We start from the raw sequence: 23,076 nt of genomic DNA, 5'->3' as shown, positions 1-23,076 counted from the left end.
ATTAGAAAAATGTTGTCTCTGTCCAAATATATATGGACCTAACTGTATATAGTGTGACCAAGTTAATAGTTAAAAAAAGAATAAAATGGTAAAAAAAAAAAAAAAAAACATTTATACTCCCCTTCCGATAGCCCCCGGTCTCCTTCTCCAGTCTCCCCGGTGGCTCGTGGTGGTGTAAAAGGACCTTCCATAATGTAATTTAGTCATGTGACAGGTCATGCGACCGCCGACGTCAGCGGTCGTGTGACCTGCCACATGACTAAACGTCATGGCAGGTCCTTTTACACCATCGCAAGCCGCCGGGGAGCCAGGACGCATCATACAGGAGACTGGGGGACATCGGAAGGTAAGTATAATGTATTTTTTTTTTTTTTTAACAGGTTCTATGGTACCCAGGTCTGGATAAGAGTCTCCTCTTCTCCAGACCCGGGTACCATCCGCACATTGAATCGCTTAATATCCGCATGTGCACATGTAGTGATGCGGATATTGTGCGATTCAATGCAAGTCGATGGCGGCAATTACGCTGCATGTCCGCAAAATTAATGGACATGCTGCGTATTTTTCCACAATAATAATCCGCAGCGGAAATTTCTGCAGCATGTGCACAGCACATGCGGATTGTCATTGGGGAACATTGCAGACCTTCTACCAAGCATTTTTTAAGCGTTTTCGCGGCGGAATTGACGCTGCGGAAATGCTTAAAAAAAACGTATAGTGGGCACACAGTATCAAGGTAGCCAGTTTGCACACAAAACGTTTTTGCGTCTCAAAGTTTTGTGTGATGGCCTCACTTTGCATTCATGCCACAATGTCTACTTTTAGAAAATTTTGCTTTGCAGCTGGATTGAAGGGGTACTCCGGGGAGATGAAACATTTTTGTATTGTCCCTGCCCTCATACACTATAAAGATTAGATGCCCAGTGCACTTTTATTATCTTAATAACACTTGTAATTGTGTGACAGGAGCTGCTCCTCCCTCCCGTCTGGGACATGGCTCCCTCTTCTCAGGCTGGCTATTACTCACAGGGGGAGCTGCACAATGGTGTGTAATGTAATGTCCCAGACTGGATGGGTGAGCAGTGAGGAGCAGCTCCTGTCACATCGAATTACAAGTCTTATAAAGATAATAGAACTGCACTGAACATTTAATCTTTATAGTGTATGAGGGCAAGAACTGTACAAAATTTTGTAATCTCCCTGGACAGATGATTATTGGGGCAGTTAAGGATCCAGCACATCTGATCCTTTTTGTTCTTGAGATAAGCAAACACCAGCAATGTCCACAGCAGCTCTCTCCTAGAGAACACTGGATCACTCGTCCAACGTCTGCAATCTAATTTTTACCCCTGGTAATTCTAGATTAGCATTTTAATGTGTGAAGTTTTAGGGCAACTTCTGTATAGTAATCATCTGATGTAAGTGATTACATTTCTTTTCCTTCTTTTACTTTCTTATTCCAGTGAGTTTTTTGAACGTACAATCCTGTGCAATAGTCTTGTGTGGAGCTGCTCCTTCACCGGGAAATCTGGTCTGACGTATCAAGAGGCACTAGAATCTGAGAAAAAAGTGAAGAAAAGCTTGCTGAATTTCCCTGAGCCCATAGTGGTGCCCATATTCTACCTAGCCACACTTGCCAATCATCAGAGGGTGTCTGATTTATGCGATGATATCTATGACTACGTGAAGACCCGATTCTTCATTGATGAAACCGTGACTGTCGTGAGAAACAGTGGTGCCAGGTAATGTGCTTCTAGGAATACTGAGGGACCGGAGTCACTAAAGAAAGGTCATCCTTTCCAATAAGTCTTAAAGTTTTGAATATTATGTTTACGGGTGAGTTCACTGCTTGTGGATTTTTGGCAGTGTAATACAGTAGCAGCCATGTAAGTAAAATCAAAACAAATCTCATCTACACGTTACTGAAAATTTCCACATGGATATTGCTCTGTGGTGTGAATCTTAAAATCTGCAGCAGTCAATTTGTGCAGAAATTAGTGCAAATTTCACCCTCAGGATCCCAGATGTCAGACCCCCCCCCCCCCACACACACACACTTTTCATGGTGATCCTCGTAATGTTATCAGCCCAACACAGTAAATACCCAAAACCTGCTGCTGATGCATGTTTTTTCTATAAGTTACTCATTTAAGTGTCATCCAGTGGTACAAAGATCATCTTACAGCGGAAATTTATACTACTTTGTATTACATTTTTTGTTTTTAAGTCTTTTCAGTTTCCAAAATCTCTGCTTGCTGTCTGTGAAGAGGATTACTTTTTAATTCTTTTTATGAACACCTGCATTTAAAAAAAAAACAAAAAACAAACTGTATCAGTTCAGTCTAGTGACATTAAACCTCCCAAACATATTGATGAATAAACTTTTGGAACTTAAAATAATTCAATTATGATTCAATTACTAAATTCTTGACATCCAAGTGTCATCCGTGCCTCACTATTGGATATATTCGGTGCCATGCTTTATATGGTACCACTTGTAATTGTCTTTTAGAGTTGAGGAGAAAGCTTCCCAGGTCCATGGCCGATAGACCAGAGCCCCTGAACCACCTCTTACCTACTGTCACTTATCTCCTGATTAGTAGGTCTCTGTGCTATCGCATTGTTGCAGTGCACACATGATATTGTGCCAGGGGCTATCGATAGGAAGAGGTGACAGCAAGTAGGAATGAGACTAGCAAGGTTCTGGTGCTGTGGCCACAGACTACCGACTAGACCACCGGAACAGAGTCCTGTAAAACTTTTTACTCCACTCTACTTTAGATCTTTACCGTGCAATGCTTTGTATCAGCACCAAGAACAAGTATTAGAAGACGACATAGCTTTGTTTTTTTGATCTGGATATTTTTGTGGACTTTTTTTGGGTATGTTCCTGGCTTAATTGTTCGATTCTTTTAATTTTTTTTGTTTACTTTAACAAACTACACGATTCTTCCCAGTGTGTCTTTCATAAAAGCCATCATTGTTTTTTTTTTTTTTTTCCCTTCATATTTCACATGGTGGAGAACAAAGGATGTAACCCTGTGAGTGTAGTATTACCAGTCTTTGTGCAGATGCGAGTATTCCTCACGCTGTGACAACTTGTTATAACTTGCCCTCCAGTGTGCTTATTACTAACTCGCTTTCTTTTGTGTCAGGTTGGAGTGTACTGTTCTGGAAATTAAAGTTCCACCGGAGGAAAACGGGATGACAAATGGACACAACATCCCCAGCGACACCATTGTGATTAGTGACAGCGATGATGATTCTGTCCAGGAGGTTCCCGTTACCTGGTAAGGACATACCCATCAATGTAGCACTAATAACCGTATGCCGAGATCGGAATATAAATGGTCCGTGTGAAACTGCAAAGTGTATTTTTGACATGTCATAAGTTTTTATAGTTGGGGGTATAGGTGCTGAGACCCCACCAGTTGTTAATAAAAGGACAGAAGTGTTCAGCGCAATTTTTATCTGGAGACTGAAGATGGGATCTCAGATTTTCTTTCCGTTTTAGTGAACAGTTGAGTCTGGACTATTAGACCCCAATTGATCTGCGCTTTGTTACTGATCTACTTTATGGTTTTTCCATTAAAGGGAATCTATCACCAGTTTTTTTTCTATGTAATCAGAGGACAGCATGATGTAGGGGCTGAGACTCTGATTCCAGCGATATGTCACTTACTAAGATGTTTGTTGCTGTTTCAATAAAATCAGTGTTTTATCAGCAGGAGATCACTAGCGGACTAGCTGCCTCATGCCTCCTAGTCACCTTCTCTGTAACCCAGCCCCCAATCACTGAATAATCAGTGTGGGCGGGGCTATACACTGCTCAGCGTTCTGAGCTCTGCTAGATCCTATAATCAGTGTGGGCGGGGCTATACACTGCTCAGCGTTCTGAGCTCTGCTAGATCCTATAATCAGTGTGGGCGGGGCTATACACTGCTCAGCGTTCTGAGCTCTGCTAGATCCTACAGCAGAGTAAAGATGAATTTTATCACAACTGCTGCACCCAGTAAACTAAGTGACACATCGCTGGAATCGTGCTGCTGTCAGATTACATGGCAAAAAACCCAGCATTGTGTAGTGATTAAGAAATTTGCTTTTTATTTTAATTTTTTTTCCGTCTTTTTCAAAATAGTATAGAGTAAACAATTGGAAAAAGCACCCCCCCTCAAAAAAACAAAAGCAAAACAATGCCAAGAACATACCTTTGTTCTGATAAAGATATTAATGCCACAAATGGCATGAAATTATCTTTGAACATGTAGACTTCAGAATACTTATACATTTTTGCTTTAGACTTTTAAAGTCCTGTTCACATAGTTCACGGTCAAGATGTGAATACGCATCTGTGGCATATAACAAGAAAAAGAAATAGTATGCCAAAACAGGGATCACCAGTGAATAAAACAAGCCAAAAACATTTAAAAAAGTAAAAAGCCCACAGGCTCTCAGATATGGACCTAGCAACCCATAATGGGGCCGTAGTCTACCCCATCCAAACATACAAAACACAGGATATATGTAAAGCAAGTGTGCAGATACAAGAATGCCCAGAAATTCTTGGGTAACCACAGTGTGATATAGAATAATAATAAATGGATAATATCCTATCCTAACAAAGGGTTACAAAAATACCAATAAAAAGCCGTATACTGTCAGCACAACCCAATGATTTACTCCCAATAAAGCATTGGTGAATACCTGTTGAAAAACCTGTGCATACAATGTTTAGGAAAGGGGGAAGAACACCACACGTATCGCCGTCATAGATGTGGCTTCCTCAGGGGAAAAAAGTGCAGTGAATGTGGCTTGTAAAACTAATATATATATATATATATATATATATATATATATATATATATATATATATATATATATATATATATATATATATATATATATATATATATATATATATATATATATATATATATATATATATATATATATATATATATATATATATATATATATATAATATATAATATATATTTGCAGAAATTAATATAATGAAATCTAATTAGTTACCAGCTGTTTGAGACGGCAGAGTGATAAACTGATCCAGGCGTCTTCCACTATCCATAGTGCATGCGAAATGTTATTAAAGTTGAGTGGTGTTGAATAATGTTTGCGCAAACTGGAAGTTGAAATAAAGCTTGTTGAGATTCACAATACATGGGTGCACATAAATGGAACTCTCAAAGGACTCAAGTGTGCAGGCGTGGCAAAGATTAAAACACAACGTGATTAGTGTTGAGCGAGTATGTTCTGTCCGAGTATGCTCGGGCCGAGCTCCGAGTATTTACAGCTGCTCGGTGATATGGTTGAATCCCTCCTGTGTGCATGATTTGCAACTGTTTGACAGCTTTATTACATGTGAGGAATGTGTAAGAAATAGACATTCCTCCCATGTAATAAAGCTGTCTAACAGTTGCAAATCATGCACACGGGAGCGATTCAACCATATCACCGAGCAGCTGTAAATACTCAGAGCTCGGCCTGAGCATACTCGCCGAAAGGGTTAACAGAACATACTCGCTCAACACTAAACGTGATCCATACATATTTTGATATTTCCTCCCACACTCCAAAGACCTACTGATAGGGAATGTGGATTGTGAGCCCCAATGGGGACAGTGATTGTGTCTGTGCGGTGCTGTGGAAAACGATGGCGCTATATGAGAAACAAATAATAATGCTCTTTGTCCTTAACTTCTGTTGGAAATGGTAGGAAAACCGATAACTGGCTGTACTATTCCTTCCTCGTTACTCCTATAGAAGTGTATGGGAGTTAAAAAAAAACATTGTAGTGCAGTGTGCTCAGCTGTTTCAGAGGTGGGTATTTGTGTAATGATTTTCTAACGTTTAATATACTTAGATCCTACCTACCTTTTCAGTCATAGGGGCGTGCTTGTCATATTCAGTCATGGGCGGGAGCAGCATTCGCTCACTGCTGGCGCCGCCCATGTATTTGAATCCTGCTCCCGGCAAGTGCTGATATTGTGGGGCGCAGGCGCAATTGTACTGGCTGCCTGCGCAGTGAAGCCGGTAATCTCACTGCGCAGGCGGCCGGACATGTAGAAATGCGCCTGCACCCCACAATATCGGCGCTTGCTGGGAGCAGGATTCAAATACATGGGCGGCCCCAGCAGTGAGCGAATGCTGCTCCCGCCCATGACTGAATATGACAAGCACGCCCCTATGACTGAAAAGGCAGGTAGGATCTAAGTATATTAAACGTTAGAAAATCATTATAGCTGCTCCAATTTTCATGAAAACAGCTTGTTAGTGATGCACATTGCATCACTATCAACGCTATGCGGGCAGTGTAGAGGGCAGCTAGGACGTGACAGGTTCCCTTTAACACAGGGACTGAGTAGAGACATTCTATTGTTTGAACTTCTATTAAATGTGGATAAGGTTCTGGATGGACCAATACTAAGTGGTCCTGAATTAATAAGGCTCTTACCTTAACTGTGAAATGCATTTTTATCAAGTCAGGTAAGTCATACATTATAGGTTATTATAACGTACTAAAGAATAATGGCTTCTTCTCTTCCCATTCAGGAAGAAAAAAGAACCAATTGACTCGACTTTAATCAAATACAAAGTAAAACCCATTGTACAAACAATGTATGAATCGGTTACTGTGAAGCAATGCCAAGTCAGGTATGTATATATGTATGCTTCCTGTAGAGTAGTACTGACGTTTGCTGACATGATCGCCATGCATGACCTTACAGTATATGGTATAGCTTCCCAAGGCTGCTGTAAACCTCTGCTGACAGTCAGTGTGCAGGACAGGCACCTGGGTGAGTTACGAGTACCTGCAGACATAAGGGGTACATATCTGCTAAACTCACATTATTTTCTAAAATTAATAAGGAAAGTTACTAAGTTTAACACTTCCAAGTTCCTGTAGACAACTTTTTCCTCAATGTCAATATACACATCTTATTAAAGGGGTTGTCCAGGTTAATTATGAACGTCTACAGTCGCCCTATGGAATTGCAGACTTGGGAATCCCCATATCGCGCGCAGCGTATGCTGTGAGGATTCTCCAGTGCCGGCAGTGAGGCTGCAAGTATGCGATATACATACTCACGGCCACATTCCGACTAGACGTTTGCGGCCTTGCTCAAGACAAGTGAATTGAGCGAGACTGCACGTTTTGTCGGAATGTGGCCAGGAGTATGTATATCGCATGCTTGCGATAACAGGACCGCTTGGTCTCGCTGGTGGCATTAGAGAATCCTCACAGTGCCTGAAGTGAGAATTCCCAATTTTGCTGTCACATAATGACTGCAGACTTTCGTGATAAACCTAGACAACCCCATAGTGATACTATTAGAAATATTTGCTTTAAAAAAAAAAAAAAAAAAAAAAAAAAGTTTAGTTACCTGCTGCTTTTAATATCAGTTATTTTTTTTTCTTCTTCAGCCTCTTTCTCATTTCTACTGTTGAGGTAGTAATTACTTTTGCTGATGCCACAGACTTTGTTCTCGACCAAATGGATTTTTATTAACCTCTTCATGACTGGAGCATTTTCCGTTTTTGCATTTTCGTTTTTTGCTCCCCTTCTTCCCAGAGCCATAGCCTTTTTACTTTTTCTGTCAATATGGCCATGTGAGGGCTTATTTTTTGTGGGACAAGTTGTACTTTTAAACGCCATCGCTGGTTTTACCATATCATGTACTGGAAAACGGGGGAAAAAAGTTCCAAGTGCGGTAAAATTTAAAAAAAAAATGCAATTCCACAGTTTTTTTTTTTTTTTTTTTTTTTTTTTTACCATTTTCACTGAATGCTAAAACTGACCTGCCATTATTATTCTCCAGGTTATTACGAGTTTGTGGACACCAAACATGTAATACGTTCTTTTTTCATTTAAGCGGTGAAAAAAAAAATTCCAAAGTTTTGCTAAAAAAAAGAAAAAATAAATAGATAAATAGCGCCATTTTCCGAGACCCGTAGTGTCTTCATTTTTCGGGATCTGGGGCCGGGTGAGGACTTATTTTTTGCATGCCGAGCTGACGTTTTTATTGATACCATTTTGGGGTAGATCCGATGTTTTGATCGCCCGTTATTGTATTTTACTGCAATGTTGCGGCGACCAAAAAACCCCGTAATTCTGGCATTTATAATTTTTTTCTTGTTACGCCGTGTACCGATCGAATTAATTTTTTTTTTATATTGATCGGGCGATTCTGAACGCGGCGATACCAAAAATATATATGTGGGGTTTATTTTTTAGTTTATTTTGAATGGGGCAAAATGGGCGTGATTTAAACTTTTTATATATATTTTTTTTAATATTTTTAAAAAAAACTTTTTTTTTTTTACACTTTTTTTTGCTTGCTTCTATAGTTTCCATAGGAGACTAGAAGCAGCAACTGTCTGATCGCCTCTGCTACATAGAGGTGATCAGCAGATCACCTCTATGTAGTAGAAATGCTCCTGTGCTATGAGCACCGACCACTAGGTGGCGCTCATAGCGATCATTACATGACAACCACTGGGGTCTGCTGCAGACCCAGGGTTGTCATGCCCACCCATCAGTGAACTGCGATCACGTGATGGGGTCATCGATGGGCGGGGTAAGTGACGTGCTTCCGATGCGGAGCTGTTAAATGCCCCTGTCAGAGATTGACAGCGGCATTTAACTAGTTAACAGCCGCAGGTGGATTGCGATTCCACCCGCGGCTGTTGTGGGCACATGTCAGCTGTATAAATCAGCTGACATGTGCTCGGTTCAGTGCGGGCTCAGCGCCGGAGCCTGCGCTGATCATGTGGTGCGTACTATTACTTACCACGATGGAAAGGAGTTAAAGGGGATATTTTAGTTTCCATAATACAGTTGCAATGGCTGTTCCTTTCGGAGATTTTCCAATCAATACTGTAATGTCCAGTTCATTAAAAGTGCAGGCGGTGTTCACATTGATGTAGTACACCCCAAAAGCATCCATGTTTCTAAGGCCCAGTTCAGACTTAATTTGGCGTTTGGTTAAGTTTTATGTTCACGATATATGCTGCAAACAGAGAAAAATGTCATTTTATAGCTTCCTACTAAAATGTCTTGGTTTATCCATCAACCGCATAGGCACGCCTTATTTCTTTCCAGCCAAAACAGTTATTTGTATGCGTTAAATGTATGCAAATGTGAAGCCTTAGGTTCTGGCTCGACAGTGCGAGACGCAAGCAGTTCTGGATAATCCAGCGGCCCCGGGATGTGAAGGGGTGATTTGCACATCTTTCTCTTTTTACTAGTAATGCTCAACTGTGCTGCTGGTAATGGACGTGGCTTCCTATTGAGAAACACCTATAGGGTCAGATAAACATTGGTTGTGTCATGCCGCAGAACGTGATCATCATGGTCTGTTTTTACCCTCGTGGATGTCATGGGATCTCTGTTGTAATGTGATCTATGTTATTTGCTTTTCTGTATTTCTTCTAGTCGGAAATCCTCCCTGTTTTCATATGAGAGACTGAAACACTTCTTGAAACTTCACTGTGAAATACAAAATGGGATAGTGAAGCCCAAGGTAATGTAACAGTTGTTGATTTTGAAGCACAGCAGTCATGAGGTATTTGTTTTTACTAAAAAATCATATTCTTTGGTTTCTGTTATTGTCACTTATTGGAGGGGTGTATTAACTTTTTACCCTGACCAAAAACCTTTGTTGCGTTCCTGACGAACTCTGAATAGACTGGCCCACAGGCTATGACTGGCGACCACCTCCGTTATGTCAAGATGATTTTTGCAGCAGGAACAAAGCTGTTTCTTCATTGTCTGAAAATGTAGAAATCAGAAATTCCTGCACTTAAAGGGAATCTGTCACCCCCCTGGGAGATATCAGACCACTACTATGGGCATACAGGTGATAGAAAAGTAAATCTATACATACCTGTATGGCCAATAGCAGTAGTCTGATTCCAGAGACATCTTCTTTTATAAAGTTTCTCTCCAGAGGCTTGGCGTCCGGAGGAACCAGACTACTGCTATTGGCCATACAGGTATGTACGTAAGTATAACACTTTATTTAAAAAAAATAAAAATAAAATAAAAAAAATAGTAGTGGTCTGATATCGCCCAGGGAGGTGACGGATTCCCTTTAATATTTGAGGCACGTGTGCAGATTTATTCCTACATTGTGTTGCATTATTCCATTCTTTGTTTTGTAGGCAAGCAGTATTGCAAAGTATCAAGTCTTAGGGAAAAAATTCTTTAATTATTTTCCTGATGAGCCTCCAAGATTTGTATTATCGGCAGAAAAGCAAGCGGCTGCAGCCAGAAGACACTTAAGAAGGGTGAGTGGTAAATGGAAGCTTCTTTACCTAAAAGGGTATTCTGTGTTATTGGGGATTTTAGCTTGATATCTCTAAAATGTATTTATTTTTCTAATCTTGTTTCTTTAGGATCATGCAACTAAGGAAGCTGTTGCCGCAAGGGAGCGAGAGAGAATCCGGCAGCAAAGGAAAGAAATGAAAGCAATGGGTAAGTGTTCTGCCTCCTGATTTCTGGCCTGATCGGAGCTTCTTAATCTTCACTCTTTTCATCAGATTCACCATTCTGGTTTAACCTTTTGGCTTTCAAGCAAAAGCATGTCTCCTCCATTGCAATACATTAATGCAGTACAAAATTGACGACTACCAGGTATACGTGGACCCCTCTACACTTTCAGGAAGGAATGCAATAGGGTTACTTGGAAAAAAAAATTTAAGTATCATCTAGGCTGCATACTAGTTCGTTATATACCACAGCCCACCTTTGATCAAGGTCAGAAGAATGGGACATTTGGTGCAATTACTATGCCAAAACTCAAATAAAATTACTTTTTATTAAATATTTTCTAAAATCAAGAAATAACGTGCATATAAAAAGCAAGAATACCTCAAGGACATACACTGGGTACCAAGTAAAGCATATGCATAGCCTATGTATATATTTCCATATGTATCTTAGATACCATACTATCAATTGCAAGTGTTAAAGGATGGTTACAATTTTCGGTGTCTGTTATATTTGACTAGCTATTGAACCCATTCTATGCCCGGGTGGCGAGCATTTTTATTGGTGTATGGTCTACCATGCTGGTATGTGCTGCCCCCCTCCTGGTATTTGTGCTGACCCCATCCTGTCCCCACCATCCTATCCTGGTATGCGTGGCACCCCTCACCCCCAATCCTGGTATGCGTGGCACCCCTCACCCCCAATCCTGGTATGCGTGGCACCCCTCATCCCTTTCACGCTGTACACGCATACAAATAAATAAACACTTACACTCACCTTTCTTCCCTGTGCGCCAGCACTGCGGTGTCCTGTTCTTCCGGAGGCCGGGGGAGGAGTGTGGCGCCGGAGTACTCACGCGCCCATACCGCGCTGTCTGGTGCCATTTTGCTGAAGACACACGGCAAAAGTGTCTTCAGTAAAATGGCGCCGGATAATGCTATGCGCATGTGCCGATCCGGTGTCCGGCGAAGAGAGAGGCAACGCTCCTCCCGGTCAGGTAAGTATGGCGCCGGAGATCACGGTATGCCTTCAGTGCCTACGCATACCGTGATCTCTGGCGCCATACACCTCCTCTTACCTGTAAAGGCTGGATGCCTGCTTCTCTGTGGAGCCAGACTGCGTGTCATGCATGCGCAGTCTATAAAGGCTTCAGACAGAGATACGCATCCCTGGTTATATTATAGATTCTATAGTAGTTTTAGGATGAATGTAATAGTTAAGATAAATAGTGAATAAAGATTAAATAAGTAGTACATTATACGTAACTATGATAGTATTTACTAATATTAAAATCTGTGTTCGTTTCAAAGTGCAGACAGAGCACTTTTAAGGCTCAATATCATCCATTGACATTATCGAAAATGAAATTACAGTGGGCATTGTGTCCCTTTGCTGTATATAACATAAAGCATTTTAAATACCATCAAATAGCTCTCACATTTCAGTGGTCTATGTAATGTTCTTAGAAGGAGCTTCGCTTACCTTGGGTGTGTCCGGGAGCCCCAACCCGTGTTTCACTCTGCTTCCTTAGGGGGCGTGGACCCCTCTTCCTTTAAATGTAATAGGGTTACTTGAAAAAGTTTTGAGTATCATCTATGCTGTATACTAGTTAGTGTTTTTTTCTTTTTGTTTTTTTTCTTAAATTTATTATATCTCCGCTGAGAAAATCTGTCTCTATCACCAGCTACAAGCGGTCAGGGCTAAATAAACCGCCATATGGACAGCACTCCGTATAAGTGAATGGGAGGTACAGAAACTGTAAAACTGTATAGCAGAAATTGGTTACTGGACTTGCTTTCTATCCAGCAGGAAAATCTGCGAACATCAATGCCGTTATGATGATGTTTCATACAACAAATCAAATACCTATCCTCGTTACTTTATAAACTGGCAATACACGTATGGCATGCAACTAAGAGGTTAGGTTGTCACAGGGGCATCCGTCTGTGAATCCATTGTAAGACAACCCTATGTTTTAACTCCTATTTATACTATAATATGGGACATTATGGAAATTCTTTCATATTCTCACCCTGAGACATGTAAATGGAGAATGCCATTAAGTCATTTTCCCAATTGCAAGAAGAGCATAAGAGCCCTAAAACTTTTTTTTTTAAATATATAGGTATCTGCAACTTCGATATGCTTTACAAAGTCAATTTTCCATAACCAGAAGCCGCATCTCGAGCTCTTCTATGATGAGCATTCTTATGACCCAGGGACCTAAGGGGCTGATCTTGATGTTATACACAAACCTACCAAGCCTAAAAGTGGCCTCAAAACAGCTCTATGTTGAAGATAGGTGGAGAACTAAGATTCCACATCTAACCCCGGAGGACTGAGGAGGCGCTTGGGTCTCCGCTTAATGTGTCTTCTGCAATCAATTACAAAATGATGCAGCTTTACTTCTTACACCTATCTTATGTATCACCTACATGGCTTCAGAAAATGGATAGCCTGTCTTCTTCCAACAGTCATTGTTGCTGAATGTCTGGTGCGGCCATTTGGCACATGTCATGGGGATGCCCTCACATTTGTTCGTTTTGGGAAGAAGTTTTGGAGTTTATTAGAAGACCTCTTAAGGAATTCCCGTCCCACACTCGCCAGAGGGCTGTGCACTGGGTATCCTAGAGGAGTCCTTGTGGTCTCGCCATAATCTGATTTTTTTATTTTTTTTTTCTGGCTAGGAGGGTGATGGCTCTCAGATGGATGGGGGACTGAACTCCTATTTCTAGTTCTCAATGAAAAAAATTGGTTAACATGGTAATTCCTTATGAAAGTTTGGTATACAAAAGAGGGATTTTGGGTACTCGCCGTAAAATCACTTTCTCTGAGCCTTCATTGGGGGACACGGGTATATGCTGCTGGCGCTAGGAGACTGACACTAGGCTATAAAAAATAATTCCTACTCAGCAGTATATACCCACCGACTGGCACAAAGCTAGTCAGTTAGTGAAAATCAGTAAGAGAAGCATAATAATACAAGTATAAACAAGTATAACATGGCAACAAGCCAAACATAGGCATATTAGCCAAAAACTAGGCACACTGGCCAAAACTTAGGTACTTAGACCAAACATAGGCACAAACCAGGGAGGGTGCTGTCCCCCAGTGAAGGCTCCAAAAAAGAGATTTTACGGTGTGTACCAAAAAATCCCTCTTCCTTTATCGCCTCATTGGGGGACACCGGTAACCATGGGACATCCAAAAGCAGTCCCAGGGGAGGGAACAAGAGAATTGGCGCAGATCAGGTCGGACGACCGGCGCCCGCCACCTGCAGCACCTTCCTACCTAGTCCGGCATCAGTTGAAGAGTAGATATGAACCTTGTAGAATCTTGTAAAGGTATGCAGAGATGACCAGGTAGCTGATTTTGTAAAGTTGAGCAGCTGAAGCCTGGTGGCGAACGGCCCAGGAAGCCCCCACCACCCTGGTGGAATGAGCCCTTACACCTGGAGGGGGCAGTCTGTTTTTTACTCGATAAGCTTCTAAGGTCGTTGAGCGAATCCAGCGAGCGATGGTAGATTTAGAAGCAGGGAGACCCTTATGACGACCCTCTGAAACGACAAACAGGGAGTCAGAACGCCTGAAAGAAGCAGACCTTCAGAGGTAGCAGCACAAAGCTCTAACCAAATCCTGGTTATGCAGGGCCTTTTACAAGTGGATGCACAGGAGAAGGGCAAAAAGAAGGCAAGACAATGTCCTCGTTTAGGTGGAAGGCAGAGACCACCTTGGGCAAAAAAGAAAGTACTGGCTTAAGAACTACCTTATCCTGATGGAGGAATGGAGAACGACAGGAAAGAGCTGCCAATTCGGAAACCCTTCTAATGGATCCCACGGATCTACTTGTTGACAATACGGTGGTGCTAAGTGAGCAACACCCTGAAGGAAGGTCTTCACCTGAGGATCAGAGGCCAGATTACGCTGAAACAAGATGGAAAACACGGAAATCTGACCCTTGAGTGTACTGAGGGATAAGCCAGAATCAAGGCCAGACTGAAGAATGGCCAAGATGATAGGCAGGGAAAAAGACATGGGGGAGCTGAATGGTTCCCATCACACCATCGAAAAAAGGCCTTCCAGGTATGGTGATATATGCGAGAAGAAGCAGGTTTTCTTGCGCTGATCATGGTCTGCATGACCTGGGAAGAAAAGCCCGCCTCCTTCAGCATCGCAGCTTCAACAGGCCATACCATTAAACTGAGATACCGAGAATTTGGGTGGAAGAGTGGACCTTGAGAGAGAAGGTCTGCTCTGTCTTGTAGTCTCCTGGGTACGTCTGCAAGCAGAATGACCAATTCTGGATACCAGGCCCTTCTGGGCAAGTCCGGAGCCACGAGGAGGACTGGAACTCCCACTAACTTGATCTTCTTGACTCTGGGGATGAATGGGAGGGGTGGCAATAGCTAAGGAAGGCAAAATTGAGACCATGGGATGACTAGGGCGTCGTAAGTGATCTCCAAAGGATCGCGAGACCTGGCTACGAAGTGAGCGACCTTATGATTCATCCCCAATGCCGTTAGATCGACATTGAGAGTGCCCAATCTTTGACAAATCTGAACGAACACTTCTGGGTGAAGAGACTACTTGCCTGATGACAGCTCCCGACGACTTAGAAAGTCAGCAGCCCAGTTTTCCACACTAGGTATGTGAACCGCTGATATTGCTGAGACGTGACGTTCGGCCAAAGTTAGGATCTGTGAGACCTCCGACAGGACGGACTTGCGTCAAGTGCAGCCCTGATGATTTATGTAAGCCACGGCCGTGGCGTTGTCGGACAGGATCTGGATTGGCTGGCCCGCAAGAAGGGTCTGCCAATGAAGGAGAGAGAGGTAGACGGCCCTGATTTCCAGACAAGTTGATGGGAAGGGAGTTCTCTAGGGCATTCCAGCGACCCTGAACGGTGTGGTGAAGGAAAACCGCTCCCCAACCGAGAAGAATGGCATCCGTCGTGACAACTAGCCAACGGAGAGGGAGAAACAATTTCCCGAGTCCCAAGGAGGAGACAGTTCACCAAGTCAGTGTCTGACTCGAGGAGGCAAGAGAATGGGATGATCCAATGAGGAGGTCCTCTTGTCCCAAACCGACAGGAGAGCCAGTTGGAGAGGGCGGATGTGGAACTGGGCAAAGGGAACTCCCTCCATAGCGGCGATAATCTTCCACAGGACTTGCAGAGGGTGAGCGGATGGGCGTCTTACAACACGGAACGGGAGAGCCGTGAATTGGTATGGATTTTTCTGGATCGCAAATTGGAAGAATCTGAGACTCGCAAATTGGGATATGAAGGGAAGTATCCTGAATGTCCAATTAGAGAAACTCGAAAAATATATAAGACCCAGCACCACCTTATGATAAGACATACACCTGTGCCAAAATCCCTGAGAAATAAATGAGAGAAAAGAAGCAAAGGGTAGAACAGGCACCAAGCATAGTAAATAATCAAATATAGAGGCAGTGTGTAGAAAACATTGCAGAAATTTTATTATAGAAAAGACATACAACACCACTTAGTTAAAAAGTACAGTTAAAAAACATATAAGACAAAAAAAAAAAAATTAGAGAAACTCCTCGGGTTCCATGGAAGAGATAACCGAGCAGAGGCACTCCATTCTGAAATGACAACTGAGCTGCACCCACCAATTCAGGAGCTTGTGATCCGTCTTTTTGGCACCATGAATAGGTTGGAATAAAAACTCATGAAGTGCTCCTCTGATGAAACGGGAATGATGACTCCCGTTAGCAGAAGGGAATCGATGTTTCACTTTTTTTCTGAGCCATGTGCCGGATCCCTTGGAGGGTGGGACAGGAAAAAACGACTGTGTAGTGATAGAGGAGAATTCTATCTTGTAGCCTGTGGAGACTAATTATCTAACCCAGGCATCGTCAACCGCTGCCAGCCATGCGTCCTGGAAGAGGAGGAGACTGCCACCCACCCTGAGAGGATTTCCCCGTGAGGGTGACCTGTCATGCAGAGGTGAACCTGCTATAACGGGATCCTGAGGACTTGTTAGGGCGGCTCTTTCTGCACCAGGTAGCGGCAGGCTTGTTTGAAGGCTTCCTTTTTACCCTTTGGGCTGCAGGTCGGTCCCTTTGAGGTGGGGCCCTGGTAGAGGAAAAGAGACTAAACTGAGGAGTTTGTCTGAGGTTGAACGGATGTTTAGGCCTAGGCTGTGGAAGAGAGGTGCTCTTGCTGCCAGTGGCGTCAGAAATTAGCTGGTCTACCTTAGATCCAAAGAGTCGGGAAGCCTGGAAGGGGAAGGTTGGTAAACGAACAATTTTTTTTTTTTTTTTTTGGAAGACTGATCAGTGTTCCAGGCCTTAAGCCAGAGCATCCTATGTATGGCTACGATATTACTGCTGGCCCGAGCTGAGCAATTGGCAGCATCTAGGGAGGCAGAGAGAAGATATTGCCCCGCTTGGGCAATCTGGTTCACCAGAACCGCCATCTCCTCTGGAGGGGCTGAATAGGCAAGACCTTGACTGAGAAGTTTTGCCCAAGCGAAGACAGATTTGGCTACACATGTGGAAGCGAAAAGGGGGCAGAAGGAAGTGCTGAGGCTGATTTGGCGAGCGATTCAATCTGTCCGACCATGGAGTCCTTTTAAGGGAGGGACCGTCGGGCAGAGACAAAATGGTCTTGGCAGAAAGACTGGAGACCGGTGGATCGACGGATGGAGAATTCGACCACTGGTTGACTAGCTCCAAGCTAAAGAGATACAAGACGTCTAGCTGTCTCCTCCCATGAAAGCGCTTGTCAGGGTGCTCCGTGTTTTGAGAGGATTCCCTTGAGTTCCTTATGACTAGAAAACATGACTTTTTGAAGGATACAGCATGGTTCTGAGGGGAGCACTCGTCCTCTTTGATATTGAGGGTCTGATTAACCGCTTTAAGGAGTCTGTCGACCATGTCCTGCAGTTTAGAATTCTGGTACGTATTGGGATCTGATTCTGAGTCAGACCCGGAAACTGATCCAGGGGACATCTCTGGGAGGACAGAACCGAAGGCATCTTGGAGGACGTGGACGGAGATCTGGAAGAGGAAGGAGAGCGTGCTCGCTTCTTGGGTCTAGTCCCTGATCTGTCCTTTTGAGAAGACTGCTGGGAGCCTGCGATTCCTGCTGAGGAATGCTTGGAACAGTGGAAGCAGCTGGTAGAACGGGTAAACGTTCCATGACGTGGACCAAGGATTGTGAGACCTTGGTGAGGTCTGATACCGATTTGAGAGGGCAACAGCCCACTCCGGAGGAGGGGGGTGTGCTCTCGTGCTGGGCGGCGTGGGGGAGGGGGGCTTCTGTGAGGATGACCTGGTGGAGGGGCTACAGGTTAGGGTGAAGGCCGAGGCCTCTCCTCTGGACCATTTCTCATTTCAGAGGGCACAGGCGTAGTGGATTATGTTGGGAGAGGGTCTGGAGAGGAGATCCCTGAACATGTGTATGTGTGCCTGAGGAGAGAGTAGCCTAAACACAGCCTACCCGGTCTGAGGAAGGGTCCTGTCGCCAGATGCAGTGGCCCCCAGGCTGGAGCAGCTGCTGTTCCGCAGCGGCGCTATGTCTCCGTAGTCTGAGATGGCGGCAGAGAGATGAGAATAAGGCAACGTGTGAGAAAGACTGAGGGTGGTCCCGTGCAAAGAGCGCGAAGGTGGAAGGCCGTACTCTGCAGGGCACGAGAAAACAATGAAGGACGCCCCTATGATGTAGGAGCACGCAAGGAAAAAGACCCCACGCAAATGGACTGTTTGAAAAAGTGGGGCGTGGTTACCGCGCTCTCACCGGCAACAGGAGAGGAGTGTGGGCGGGCCGGAGAGCGGTGCTGAGGCCAGGAGCGTGCTGTTATAGGGTGCATGAGGGGGCGTGTTCTGGAACAGGCTGAGACCGGGGGCTCTATTTTGATCCGGGTCCTATTTGCATTTGGGACATCGGGAGATGACTACACTGTGTTCAAAATTATTATGCAAATATTTTCTCAGATTTTCCCAAGTTACCTATATGAATTGCAGTCATTGTAATTTTCCAGTCAAATAACTATTAGAGTACAATTGAAAGGTTTTTGTACAAACTGCCTATGATAACAGTATATTTAAAAAAAATAAACTCAAACTGCACTCAAAATGCATGTTCCAAATTATTATGCACAGCAGAGTTTTCAACCTTTTCATTTTAATAAAGAACAAAAAAAGGGTCATTTTTGAAATTATAAGCATTAGCAGGTTATTACAAACTGAAATCAAACAGTTTTCAACTCAAAACTTTATTCTAGGTGATGTTACATTTGCACATAGGACCCTTTGTTCGAAAGCAGGGCTGTGGAGTCGGTAAGCCACAGTTGCGACTCCGACTCCTGGATTTTATCAGGTTCCGACTCCTACTCCGGCTCCGACTCCTTCATAAATGGCCAATTCATAACAATAAATTTACTGTTGTAAAATATTAACATCGTGCTTATTCAGTTTCTCGCCATCATATAAGTAATCAGACCACTTAGAGCAAAAACTATATTTATTAGAATACAATTAGAATATAGCAAATAACTTTTAGAAACTTTTCTAAACACTTGTAAGTAAATATGCAATAAACACTGTTATGCAGTTAATAAGAAGAAATCTATAAATTTGTCCTCAGAAAAAGTATTGCCTCTGTCAGATCCTCCTTCATGGATGCCCTCAAATCTGATCTAATTATTTTGAGAGCAGAGAACAACCTCTCTACACTAACTTGGGTTGGTGGCAAAGAAGTAACCACTCGGGCAACATCTCTGACAATGTCAGGATACAGAGGAATCGCTTGTTGCACTGTTATTTTTGATGAACGGTCAAATTTCGCAATTTCTTTTAGTGCACATGAAAAATTCTGCTGAAATGTACTGGCTGTGTTCTTTGATGGGGATGACTCTTCTTCTATGCGGGAACGCTTTGCACGGTCCTTGTGATCCAAATATTTTTCCAAATTAAATTCTTCATCAGTTGATGATGAGGGTGAAAATGTGGCAGGACGACCAAATTCTTCTTGTTCCTCCTGACTATTCTGCAACCCTTTCATCCTTACTGCTATTTCAAACAGAGCTTCTTTTCCTTTAGTTAGCGGTTGATCATCTAGAAGAATCCGATTCATTGGGTCTACATAAACAGCTGCCAAAAGAATGTTATTTTGCAATAGTAGCTCCTCTCTCCGTTTCATTGATGTAGCAATGCCACTTGCAATTAACCCTCCTCTTTGGGACAGGCGAAACATCAGGTTCTTCCACTCCTTTAAGAAAATACCTGGAGTTAAGTCCTCTGCTTGTAATTTTTTAGTCACTGTAAATGGGTGCTCTAGCAATTTTTCCAGCTCAGTCACCTGATTCCATTTAGCGTCAGTTGAGGGTTAGCCATGTCTACAAGAAAGGTTTTCAGTTCAACCAAGCGCTGAATCATTAAGTAAGTACTGCCCCATCGTGTGGCTTGATCAATAATTGCCCCTTTTCCAGCACGTCTCTTCAAAATTGAGTCAACTTTAGGAGTTCTGGCAACAGTAGCCAATTTTCTCACCTTGCCAATCAGTGCAGCAGCATGTCCTTCTTGCAGACTGTCTCTTATAGCCAGCTGTAGCGTATGCACAACACAGCGCATGTGATGAATGAAAGAACGTATTGACACAGTTTCAACAAGATCATCTAAACTATCATGTTGCTGTTCATCTGAAGCAACTTCAGTTTGCTCCTCAGTTACAATACTGTGTTCCTCTATTTCAAACATTTCTGTGTCTGTGGACCCAGAATGTTCTTCTAGCTGCTGGTCACCATCATTACTCTCATTCATTAGCTTAATAGTACTTATATTTGAAGCATTGTCAGTTACGACAGAAAGAACTTGCTCTTTTTTAAGTACATAGTCTTGCAGAACCTTTTCCACCAAGACCTGGAGAAACTCACTGGTATGATGAGCTTTGGTGTCTTTTACTGCCAATGTCTTGGTAACTATTTCATTTTTGTCCCAAACAAATCGGACATTGATGGCAAAATAGTTCACTCTGTGATGTGTGCAGGCATCCATTTTAAGAAACAGAAAGCGTCCCTTGAGAGTTTTTTTAAGTTCTTCCTTTTGTTTAAAAGCTTCTTCGATTACTAATTTTCTAATACTCTCTCTCTCCAGAGAAACACCAAGCTTGCAGGCCATTTCCCCATTCAGACACATAAAAGCTGGTCGTGATAATAATGAAATAGGCACACTATCCTTTACAACAATCTCTATGATCTGTTTTTTAAATGTATCTACTGTCATTGTCACAGTAACTTTGTCACTGACCAAATATCTTGCAACTGATGGCTGAAAAGTTCTCTGCTCCTTTGTTTGGCTGGAAGAGCTGGGCACTGGTTCATTGGTTTGGATGCAGTCTTTCTCATCCACTGCTTTCAGTACTTCTGGATGAAAGCGCTGTAAATGTCTCTTTAGATTAGAAGCTCTGGTAGGAGCATTTTTATCTTTGCCTGAATATGCACTGATCTTGGCTTCACAGCATTTGTTTTTGTCTGGATCATTTGTCATACACTGACAGACATAATGTTTTCTATCTTGAGTGATGGTGAAATGTTCAAATACAGCTGATTTAATGTGACGCTTCTTTGACATTCTCAGGTTTTTAATTCTGCATTTACAATCCAAATGACAATTGTTTTTCCTAAAAAGAATTGTACAAAATTATTGCCCGGTCGTACAACTGATATAGTGGTAAGTAATACTGTTATTCCTCATGTACTCAGTTAACTGATGCAAAGTTTGTTGAAAGGATAATACTTCTTACAGTCTTCCTCTTCTGAGTAGCAGCTGTGAGATGCTTGGAAGACGCACACCTAGTAAACATCTAGTCTAGAGGAGGAGCTTTACTACTAAGAATTTGCAACACATTTTCACTTTCAGTTTAATACATTTTAAGTAGGGGGGTTGGGGCAGCATGAGGTTAACCAAGTATAAGATTAGATAAGGGCAGTGGAGAACAGTGACACACAAGAAGTAAGAAATGTCTCTATCTCCAGCAGAACTGCTTATCACTGTTGTTCATAGTTTGATAGAACATATATATTTGAGTAACATTTATAAAATTCATATGAAAGTTCAATTATGAAATATTAATACATTTTTTTTAAAGCTGGAGTCGGTACATTTCTACCGACTCTAACCAAAACTAACTCCGACTCCAACTCCACAGCCCTGTTCGAAAGGAGCTTCTGAACTCTCTCGTCCAATGAATTTGTCAGGTTTTGGATGGTTTCTGCTTCAATTGTTTTGCATGAGCACAGAATACCCTCCCAGAGCTGTTGCTTAGATGTGAACTGCCTCCCGCCATCATAGACACTCCTTTTGATGATGTTCCAGATGTTCTCAATGGGGTTGAGGTCAGGGGAGCATGGGGGCCACACCATAAGTTTGTTCTCTTTTATGCCCATAGCAGCCAGAGATGCAGATGTGTTATGTGCAGCATGAGACGGTGCATTATCATGCATGAAAATGATCTTGCTGCGGAATGCACTGTTCTTCTTGAACCATGGCAGGAAGTGCTGTTTGAGAAACTCCACATACATTATGGAGTTCATCTTTACCCCTTCAGGGATCCTAAAGGGGCTGACAAGCTCTCTCCCCATGATTCCAGCCCAAAACATTACTCCACCTCCTCCTTGTTGGCGCCGTAGCAGTGTTTGCATGGGGTGTCCATCAACCAGCCATCCTCCACTCCATCCATCTGGACCATCGAGCGTTGCACGGCACTCATCGGTGAACAAAACAGTTTTGAAGTCAGTCTTCATGTATTGTTTGGCCCACTGGAGCTGTTTCTGCTTGTGTGCTGTGGATAGAGGAGGTCGACAGGATGGCTTACACACAACTGCAAACCTCTGAAGGACCCTGCATCTAGTTGTTCGGGGGACGTTGGAGGCACCTGCAGCTTCAGAAACTTGTCTGCTGCTATGACAAGGCTATTTTGCCGCTGCTCTTTTAACCTAACGTAATTGCCTGTAGGAAAGAGTCCTCAATTTTCCCTTATCAGCACGCACACATGTGTACTGTGAATCCGCTACATACTTCTTGATTGTGCGATGATCAGGATGAAGTGTCTTGGCAATGTTGATTGTAGTCATGCCTTGACCTAAACACTCCACAATTTGTTGCTTCTCAGCAGCCGACACATCCTTTTTCTTTCCCATTTTGGCGGAAAATGTAGGCTGCTTAATAATGTGGGACAGCCTTCTTAAGTAGTCTTGACTTTCATTAGACACACCTGCCAAACTAATTAGCACAGGTGTCTGCAATTGCTTACAGTGATATAAAGAGCCCTGACACACATCACCATCAAGGAGTTTAACTGACAAACAAAAAAATTCTTACCTTATCACTCCTAAACACTTTTTGCATAATAATTTGGAACACAGTGTAATTCCAGATGTGCCTCCCCCGCTGAGGAGAGGAGGCAGGTAACAAAGACGCTGCCCGCTGCGTTGGTGGAAAAGGGAGAGGGGTACAGTACCTGTGACGCTACAGAGTCTGCGCTGCATTCGGGATCCTCTTCTCTGTATCTTGGGATGGCATCACGTGCCCTGGAGG

General features: G+C 42.9%; 1 protein-coding gene across 1 annotated transcript in view; it reads left to right on the top strand.

The window, feature by feature from the left end:
- Positions 1-23,076, top strand: part of BAZ1A (bromodomain adjacent to zinc finger domain 1A) — a 55,347-nt gene that overhangs the window by 6,198 nt on the left and 26,073 nt on the right. Inside the window, exons 2-7 of the mRNA XM_073638962.1 lie at positions 1,464-1,742; positions 3,156-3,290; positions 6,571-6,672; positions 9,455-9,542; positions 10,183-10,308; positions 10,417-10,495. Coding sequence (XP_073495063.1) covers positions 1,464-1,742; positions 3,156-3,290; positions 6,571-6,672; positions 9,455-9,542; positions 10,183-10,308; positions 10,417-10,495 — 809 coding nt within the window. The remainder of the gene's footprint in view (positions 1-1,463; positions 1,743-3,155; positions 3,291-6,570; positions 6,673-9,454; positions 9,543-10,182; positions 10,309-10,416; positions 10,496-23,076) is intronic.

Source organism: Phyllobates terribilis, unplaced genomic scaffold, assembly GCF_046119375.1.
Source record: "Phyllobates terribilis strain yellow unplaced genomic scaffold, ASM4611937v1 Scaffold_7__3_contigs__length_470593459, whole genome shotgun sequence".
Classification (NCBI taxonomy): domain Eukaryota; kingdom Metazoa; phylum Chordata; class Amphibia; order Anura; family Dendrobatidae; genus Phyllobates; species Phyllobates terribilis.
This window is presented reverse-complemented; position numbering and strand designations above follow the sequence as displayed.